The following is an 8780-nucleotide window of genomic DNA, read 5'->3' on the forward strand; positions in this document are numbered from 1 at the left end:
ATAACCAACAACCTTTTCCATTGATGCTAAGCTGGACATGAGTATTGGCAAGGTAGCTTTAGCAAAGGCTTATATCTACAAAAGGGTATTGGAGAATAAGGGCGCTGACTCCTTGGGGCCTAGCACTTGGGACCCCTCAATTTTTAATTTTTTTTTTTTTTTTTTGAGGTTGGGCCCCCTCGATGTTCAGAGGGCCATGTGCATGACTTCAGGATGTCGCCTTGGCCACCTCAATCAGCCAGAGAAGGTGGGAGAATGTGATGCTAATGACCAACACCAAGTTGAAGGTCTACCAGGCTTGCATGTTAAGCATGCTGCTTTATGGAAGGGAGTCATGGGAAACTTATACCCTCCAGGAGAAATTCCTCAATGCCTTTCATATGGACTATGTTAGAGAGATTTTGGGCATCACATAGAAGGACAGTCTCAAAAAAGGACGTCCTTCCCCAATGGCGGAGCAAGCTGATCGGGCACCTGGGGCGGTGTGCATGCCCTGTGTCCAGGAGTGGTGCCAGCCACTCACTGGGACAGGGCCAGTCGCCTGCGGGTGGGACGCACTGGGACAGGATGCTCCGTGGGGCCTCCGATTATTCTGTCTGCCTCCTCCCACTCAGCCACTCTGCAGCTGAGGGAGAGGTGGCGGGCAGACCTTTTGAGGCAGTGCGGAGCCTGCGGGCACCCAAGTCTCTGAATAGATAACAATTTTGCTGTGTTGTACCGGGAAATCTGTTCCTAGATACCTGTGGTCTTTTGTTCGCAGACATTTCATCATATTTAATTGCATCTCACTTTTTGGTGTGTTTTTTGCGCTTTGCAGTGTTTCTGAAATGCAGAAAATTCAAAAAGCACCATAGACAGTAGAGTCTGCAGCAAAATAAGCACTCCAGCATAAGTTTGCGATGAGATAACATTCTTTTTATTGCTAAAAGAGATATAGCATAAAATAAATATCTAAATATAACAGTTTTATACTTTTCAGTTATTCCCCCTATTTATAGTTAACCCTATGTTGTAAGCATCCCAGAAGCATTCAGTTAAAAAAACCCCAAACAGAATATGCATAAGAAAATAAATATACACAACGTCCCCTGCTTCCATTTAAAAAAAGCCAGTCACAGGACTGGAACCCTGAAGAAAATGTTTCTGAAGAAAATTCAAAAAGCACCGTAGACAGTAGAGTTTGCACTCCAGCATAAGTTTGCGATGAGATAACATTCTTTTTATTGTTAAAAGAGATATAGCATAAATATCTACAGGAAAATATAACAGTTTTATACTTTTCATTTATTTTCCCTATTTATAGTTAACCCTATGTTGTAAGCATCCCAGGGTGGGATACAGAAGCATTCAGTTTAAAACAACAACAACAGAATATGCATAAGAAAATAAATATACACAACGTCCCCTGCAACAATTTAAAAAAAGCCAGTCACAGGACGGGAACCATTCGTTAGCCATATTGCTAGCGAGCCTGGCATGGTTTCCGTTTTAATATGACTTTGACATCTCCGCCAGATAGTGGGTTTTTCTTCTTCACATTCAAGTGTCACAGAAGAGAAGTGCTGTCTGTATTTCATGCTTAGCTTTGGGTTATCAGTGTCTGTAACACTTTCTGGGTCATTTACAAATTTTGGCTTGGAAGTGTTTATTTCACTCATTTTCCAAAAATATTTTTCACCCAGAACCAGAGTTCCACTTAAAAGCTGCGAAGCTGCAGCAAGAAACCCAATATAGATGGCCATTCCAGCACGTTGTTCTGTGGGAATCGGAGGCACTCCCAAAACCTCCGGAAGTGGAATTCCTTCGTTTCTTAATATAGAATGAAGATTCCATGAAATGGGAATCAGTACACAAGTACCCGCTGCCAACTCTATCCTTCCTCCAATTGAAAAGAAGGTATCGATGAAATTTTCATCTTTTCCTGGCTCAAAGATGTTGCAAAGAGCAAAGGCCATCCAAAGAACGGTCACCGCATTGGCCACTGAGGCCATTGGCATCAAGTCCTGGGCCACGATGATTTCTGCTGGTAGGGACTCCTCATCATTGAATGGTATACATATCATGTTGGTTTTCTTCAAAGTAACTCTTCTCATGGAACAGGCACCCCAGATGCCAATGCCCGCAATGCCCTGCTGGTTGCTGCCCATGATTTTGTCTACTTGCCACACTCTCCAGTCAAGGTTGGCAGATGTGGAGCAGATGCTCATTAGGCAGCCCAGGACAGCCAGGAGAAAGGCAGCTAGTTGCACGCAGGACACCCTGCACAACAGGCGGACTGGGAAGGACCCATCATGCGCCTGGGGTGGAAGTTCCGCTTTAGTGCTGGGAAGGCTGGCGATAGAAGGCATGCTGGAGGAAAACACAGACAAAAGATAACCGTTAGATACTTCGGCACAGTATCATATGGACATCTCCTAAAGTTTGAGCAAATAGTGATGTGCAGCTAAAACAATGCCATCATTCTAGGGCAAATTCTGCATTTCGCACCTTGAGACATAGGAATGGAAAAGTCTGTTGTACCTGCAATCATAAGTGCCAGGAATCAGACTTCCCCAGGGGTGAAGAAATTGCACAACCGCACAACCCCTTTTGTTCTAGGGACCCCCTCCATGCAGATAATTGGGCTCTTGTCTAGTCCACTCCTCCTCTGCATTCCTATGCTCCCCTCCCTTCCCTCTCCATTGCTAAAATGTCAGGCATGTTTCCACCCAAAGTTATGCATTCTACCCCTGAAAGAAAGTTGGTGCAACAGACCAATACAGCTCCTGTTCAAGAAAGAATCCTTTCTGACTTAGGTTCTCTCTCTCTCTCTCTCTCTCTCTCTCTCTCTCTCTCTCTCTTAAACACACACACACACACACACACACACACACACACAGTGAAAAGCCTACCAAGTGGCTCTCAGACAGGACAAAAGGAAATAAAAAAAAGTCAATTTGTTCCTATCTGAGAAAACACTGCTCTGTTGGTGGGGAACTGAGGAGCGCTGCATATATGCACCTGCGTGAATCAGTTCTTCAACCAGTCTTTTTCCAGAGCGAGGGCTTTTTCCAGGTCTTTCTCTTCCAGCGTCTGATCTAGGACAAGACCTGGAAAGAGTGAAGCTGGTCTGAGCACCGTAGCAACTGCTCCTTGGAGTTCTGAGGCAGTTAGAATGCAGCTTGCTTTGAACGCTCAGAAGAACACAAATCATAACTCCAGGGTACTGGTCATTTGGAACAGTTGGCAACTGCTTGGAGGCAGTTTGCATTCGAATACCAGTGTGATTCTGCAACTTTTAAAAGACACTTTTTTGTTAGATGTAAGCTGATGCAAAGATCGAATGCAAAAGGTGGAAATAAACACCCCAGCTGCCAGTTTCAAAGGAATGAACAAGCAAGATTTGAAATAAACAAATACACAAATAACATTGGGTTTGAACACCACTTTGAATTACAGCAACTTTATTCAATAGTACTAGTGGATCTGACTAGTCCAGTATCCCTTTTCTAAAAATGAAAAGTTTTATAAAAACTCTATGGGGACAGACAAGTATTATCTCCATATTAGTCTGGCAGAGGTGTGGAGACGTCTGGTACTGTGAAATAATTTATTGCTTAAGTTAGGGCCACTTTGTAAATTCATGACGAGGGGGATCTTTGAGCTTCCCAGCTCATTGGTTGCTTTCCTGGTCACTCGAACATCCATCTCCCTACAGTCACTGTGTTGCTCCCCAGGTAGATGACTCCTTTGAGATTCGGTGATGTTCATGTGCTTTGGACTCAAAATATTTCTTTGTAGATTTACAAGTCTTCTACAGAGACTTTTTCTGTACATGCTCGTGGGGATTCCTTCCCTTATAAAACGTGGGACTGAAAATATCCAGCAATCCCAATCTGAACCCCTGAATGGGAGACCGCCCTCAGCGGCAGAGCAAGACGATTGGGCGCCTGGGGCGGTGTGCGTGCCCTATGCCCATGGGGACAGTGCCAGCTGCCTGCGGGGCGAGGGGCAGGATGCTCCATGGGGCCTCCGAGGAGTCTGCCTGCCTCCTCCCACTCAGCCACCCTACATCTGAGGGAGAGGCGGTGGGTACACCGTTTGGGGCCTGTGGGTGCCCAAGCCACAACGTCTCTGTATAGATAACAATTTTGCCATGTTGTAGCAGGAAATCTGTTCCTAAATCCCTGTGGTCTTCTGTCAAAGTCATTCCTAGCTGTAAATCACTGTGGAAAAGCTGTAAGGGGCAGAATTGTATTTATGGCAACAATAAAAACTGGAACTCAGTTCCGGCACCTCTCAGGTTGGCACTGCTGCCATTATAAGAGAACAAGGAAGACGTTTGTGGTGAGTTCCAGCACCTCTTTTTCCAGAAAAATAGCACAGAGTTTGTACCTTGGGGCCCGCTCCACTGTCTTGTTTGGTGTTTTTTGTTTTAGTAAACCACTTTGCAGGTTTTTTAAAAAATAAATAAACAATAAGTATGAATAAAATATCACAAGCCAAAACACAATCCATCCTGTAGATTTAAGTATCTGTCCATAGTCGCCTACTTGTTATCAGAGGCCCAGAATCCACATTCCTTTGTAAGAAACTATGAAATAATGTAAAACCATTTTTGCAGGCAAAAATAAAAATAAAAATAAATAAATAAATGTGTGTGTGTGGGGGGGTGACACGAAATTTTCCACACCGGGTACCACCTGACCTTCCTTGGGGCCCGCTCCACTGTCATGTTTGGTGTTCAGCAGCAGGAGTTTTTGAAGGAATCCTGTAAGCAGGGCCAGTTGGGGGGAGGGGTTGCAGGGGGGCATTTGGCCTGGGGCAAAACCTCAAAGGGGGCCTCAGATTTAGTCAATTCTCAATATTTTTGGTATTTGATTCTTCTATTAATTTTTTATTCTGCCTAAAGCTGGAAGTGGCCTAGGTCTCTCTGGACCACTGAAACCGGGTGTCCTTGATCATTGTTCTTGCTGGCCAGGGCTGGGAGCAGCACACAGGCACTCAAAGGCTTGGCCAGTATTCTCTGTAAAACGGACCACACAAACACACGCACACACACACAAACACACACACACACAAACACGAAGCAGGCCCCAGAACCTTTTTTGATTTGCAGTGTTTCTGAAATGCAGAAAATTTGAAAAGCACCATAGACAGTAGAGTCTGCAGCGAAAAAAGCACTCCAGCATAAGTTTGCGATGAGATAACATTCTTTTTATTGCTAAAAGAGATATAGCATAAATTAATATCTAAATATAACAGTTTTATACTTTTCATTTATTCCTCCATTTATAGTTAACACTATGTTGTAAGCATCCCAGAAGCATTCAGTTTAAAAACAACAACAGAATATGCATAAGAAAATATAGACAACGTCCACTGCTTCAATTTAAAAAAAGCCAGTCACAGGATGGGAACCATTCGTTAGCCATATTGCTAGTGAGCCTGGCATGGTTTCCGTTTTAATATGACTTTGTCATCTCCACCAAATAGTGGGTTTTTCTTCTTCACATTCAAGTGTCACAGAAGAGAAGTACTGTCTGTATTTCATGCTTAGCTTTGGGTTTTCAGTGTCTGTAACACTTTCTGGGTCATTTACAAATTTTGGCTTGGAAGTGTTTATTTCACTCATTTTCCAAAAATATTTTTCACCCAGAACCAGAGTTCCACTTAAAAGCTGCGAAGCTGCAGCAAGAAACCCAATATAGATGGCCATTCCAGCACGTTGTTCTGTGGGAATCGGAGGCACTCCCAAAACCTCCGGAAGTGGAATTCCTTCGTTTCTTAATACAGAATGAAGATTCCATGAAATGGGAATCAGTACACAAGTACCCGCTGCCAACTCTATCCTTCCTCCAATTGAAAAGAAGGTATCGATGAAATTTTCGTCTTTTCCCGGCTCAAAGATGTTGCATAGAGCAAAGGCCATCCAAAGAACGGTCACCGCATTGGCCACTGAGGCCATTGGCATCAAGTCCTGGGCCACAATGATTTCTGCTGGTAGGGACTCCTCCTCACTGAATGGTATACATATCATGTAGGTTTTCTTCATAGTAACTCTTCTCATGGAACAGGCACCCCAGATGCCAATGCCCACAATGCCCTGCTGGTTGCTGCCCATGATTTTGTCTACTTGCCACACTCTCCAGTCAAGGTTGGCAGATGTGGAGCAGATGCTCATTAGGCAGCCCAGGACAGCCAGGAGAAAGGCAGCTAGTTGCACGCAGGACACCCTGCACAACAGGCGGACTGGGAAGGACCCATCATGCGCCTGGGGTGGAAGTTCCGCTTTAGTGCTCGGAAGGCTGGTGATAGAAGGCATGCTGGAGAAAAACACAGACAAAGGATAACCTTAGGCGCCTGGGGCGGCACGCATACCCTGTGCCCAGGGGCAGGGCCAGCTGCCTGTGGGGTTGGGTTGAGCCGGGGCAGGACGCTCCGTGGAGCCTCTAAGGAATCTGCCTACCTCCTTCCACTCAGGCACCCTACAGCTGAGGGGGAGGCAGCAGGCGGATTGTTCGGGGCAGCAGGCACCCACGCCACTGCATCACTCCCAGGAAAGACATGTGTTTCAGGTGCACTGCAGATCCCTTGGTGAGTGCCACCCGACAATTTGTCACCCTCCTCAGTGGTGACAGCTGCGGCAAACTGCCCCCACCACACACCCCTTCATTTGCCTCTGGCTCCCCCAAGCCTACATCCCCAGCATGTTTGCACAGTGGTTTGGTCCTGTCCACAGAACGGAAGATGGCAGGATCTCCAAGGATTTGCTCTATTGGGTTCAGGCACCAGGCCTGTTGGCAGACCAAACTCTGCATTACAAAGCTGTTGGCAAACCTGAGAAGAAGGCTGGCCACATTAACCCTGTCATGTGGGAATCCTTTGCAGATGAACACAGTGCCTGGAGACAGACAAACAGATTGGCACAGCAGTTACCAGAGGAGGAGAGACTGCTGGAAGAAGTACAGAGAGAAGAAGTGTCATGGTGTGCCCGTAGCGACAAAACCAGATGCCTTCGCCTGCCCTGTTTACAATAAAACATGTCTCTCCCATATCAGTCTCTAGAATCACAGCAGGCGCTGTAACTCTCCAATGGTTTGAATTTGCCCCGGGAGGCGCATTCTTCCATTGTCTCCTGAGACAGTTGGGTGTCGACAACAAAGCAACTGTAAACAGAACAGCAGTCTTTGTAACCACTGGTAGACTAAAGGAGTCAGAATTATCAGTTAGCATACTTCCTAGTAGCTGGAAGCTGAATAACAGCCCCCAAATACTTAAAAAAAACAGGGCACAGCCCGCATCCCTGTGAATGTCTTCTGTGTGCTGTGCAAACTGTATAAACTGGTGAAATATGAATACATGACATGACTGAATGGCATACACAGAAAAAGCAGAAGAGGGGGCACCCCCCACTTATAGTTAATGAACTCTGAATAAAAAAGGTTATTCCTGCTCTTAAGTCTCCACACAGGAAGTCAGCGGCACAAGCAGGGTCTGCTTCTAAAGTTGCTGCCATCTGTTATGATACAGTTCAACCCCCCACCCCACCCCCACTTAAAATCTGGGGGGGGGGAGTTGGGAAGAATCAATAGTACATAGCAGTTAGCTGATGGTGCGCTAGACACCATCTCCTTCCCTGTTTAATACCTGTAACTTCTTCAATGAGAGCCAGCACCTCCTTCCCGCTTTCCAAGATCTGTTTTGTCACATATAACCACAATTGGCCATCATTTTTCTGGCTTGGGTGTCACGGTTCTCGGCTAACTTGATTGTAATGAATTTGCAGTCACATCTCTCTTCAATGGGTTCATTTCTTAGAAATTCATCTTTCTAATTTCCTCCATTCTGAAGCACCGCTGAGTTATGACGAGTTTAAGTGTCCATCAATTAATGTCAAAACACAATGAAATACCCACCAAACTACATTTGACATCCACTAGAATACCAAATGAATTTACTAATGGCCTGCTCCTCTGCTATGAGAATCTTAGGAATTTGTGGAGATGGGGAAAGAGGCTCTTTTTACAAAATGTGAATTGGCCATTTATTAGGGCTCTTCAGTCCTTTTGGGAACTAGCATAATGATTTGTTTGGTCCACAGGACCAAAAGGGATTTTTGTTCTGGGTTTCCTGGAGAGGTCTGTTGTGTTCTTAAGGAGCTAACCTACGTAACCATCAAGTGTTTCTTATTTGGTGGTTAGTTTTTAACCTCTCATTGCTCCCAGAGCCTTGCTTGTGTGGTGGGCTTATTCTGTTTAATTGTTTTAAAATTTATATCCAAACTTTCTGGCATCCATGGAGTTGTATCGTGTTAAGTTCCACTCAGAATAGTCCCAATGAAATCAACTGAGATGGAACTACACTGAGTAGGATTTGCATTTAATGCAAACCAAAGTCTTCAAGGCAGCTTACAAGCCAACCAGTAGTGAAATCCACATACGTTTAAATTGAACAGTTTAAGAAAACAAACATTCTGAAAGCAGACCACTTCATTAGCAAGAGCATTAAATAGGAACAAATACTGCATTGTCATTTGCCAAAAGTATAAAAAAGGGATGAAGAATCATTTTCAGCCTGAAGGTCATAGTCTATTCTAGGCAGCCTTCAGAGACCATATTCCAGTGGCTGGAACTTTTGCCTTTGTAGGGTAGGCTAGATTCTATGCAAACTCACATACTTCATCTAGGGAAGCAAGAAGCATTATCAGAGTTCAAGGACACAGTCTGGTCCACTCAAGCACAGCTGAGAAAATGTGGTCTGAGAAGAATATGGAGGGTCACTTGAAGACACTTGAAGAT

General features: G+C 44.9%; 2 protein-coding genes across 2 annotated transcripts; both read right to left on the reverse strand.

The window, feature by feature from the left end:
* Nucleotides 1-924: 924 nt before the first annotated feature.
* On the reverse strand, nt 925-4712 carry LOC144325666 (claudin-34-like). Its single transcript, XM_077919572.1, has 2 exons — nt 3001-4712; nt 925-2349 (listed from the first exon to the last, which is right to left on the reverse strand). The coding sequence occupies exon 2, from the start codon at nt 2346-2348 to the stop codon at nt 1416-1418; it is 933 nt and encodes a 310-aa protein (XP_077775698.1). The 5' UTR covers nt 2349; nt 3001-4712; the 3' UTR covers nt 925-1415.
* A 746-nt stretch (nt 4713-5458) lies between these two features.
* Nucleotides 5459-6304, reverse strand: LOC144325705 (claudin-34-like). Its single transcript, XM_077919794.1, has one exon. The coding sequence runs from the start codon at nt 6302-6304 to the stop codon at nt 5459-5461; it is 846 nt and encodes a 281-aa protein (XP_077775920.1).
* Nucleotides 6305-8780: the final 2476 nt, after the last annotated feature.

Source organism: Podarcis muralis, chromosome 15 (genome assembly GCF_964188315.1).
Source record: "Podarcis muralis chromosome 15, rPodMur119.hap1.1, whole genome shotgun sequence".
In the NCBI taxonomy this organism is placed as follows: domain Eukaryota; kingdom Metazoa; phylum Chordata; class Lepidosauria; order Squamata; family Lacertidae; genus Podarcis; species Podarcis muralis.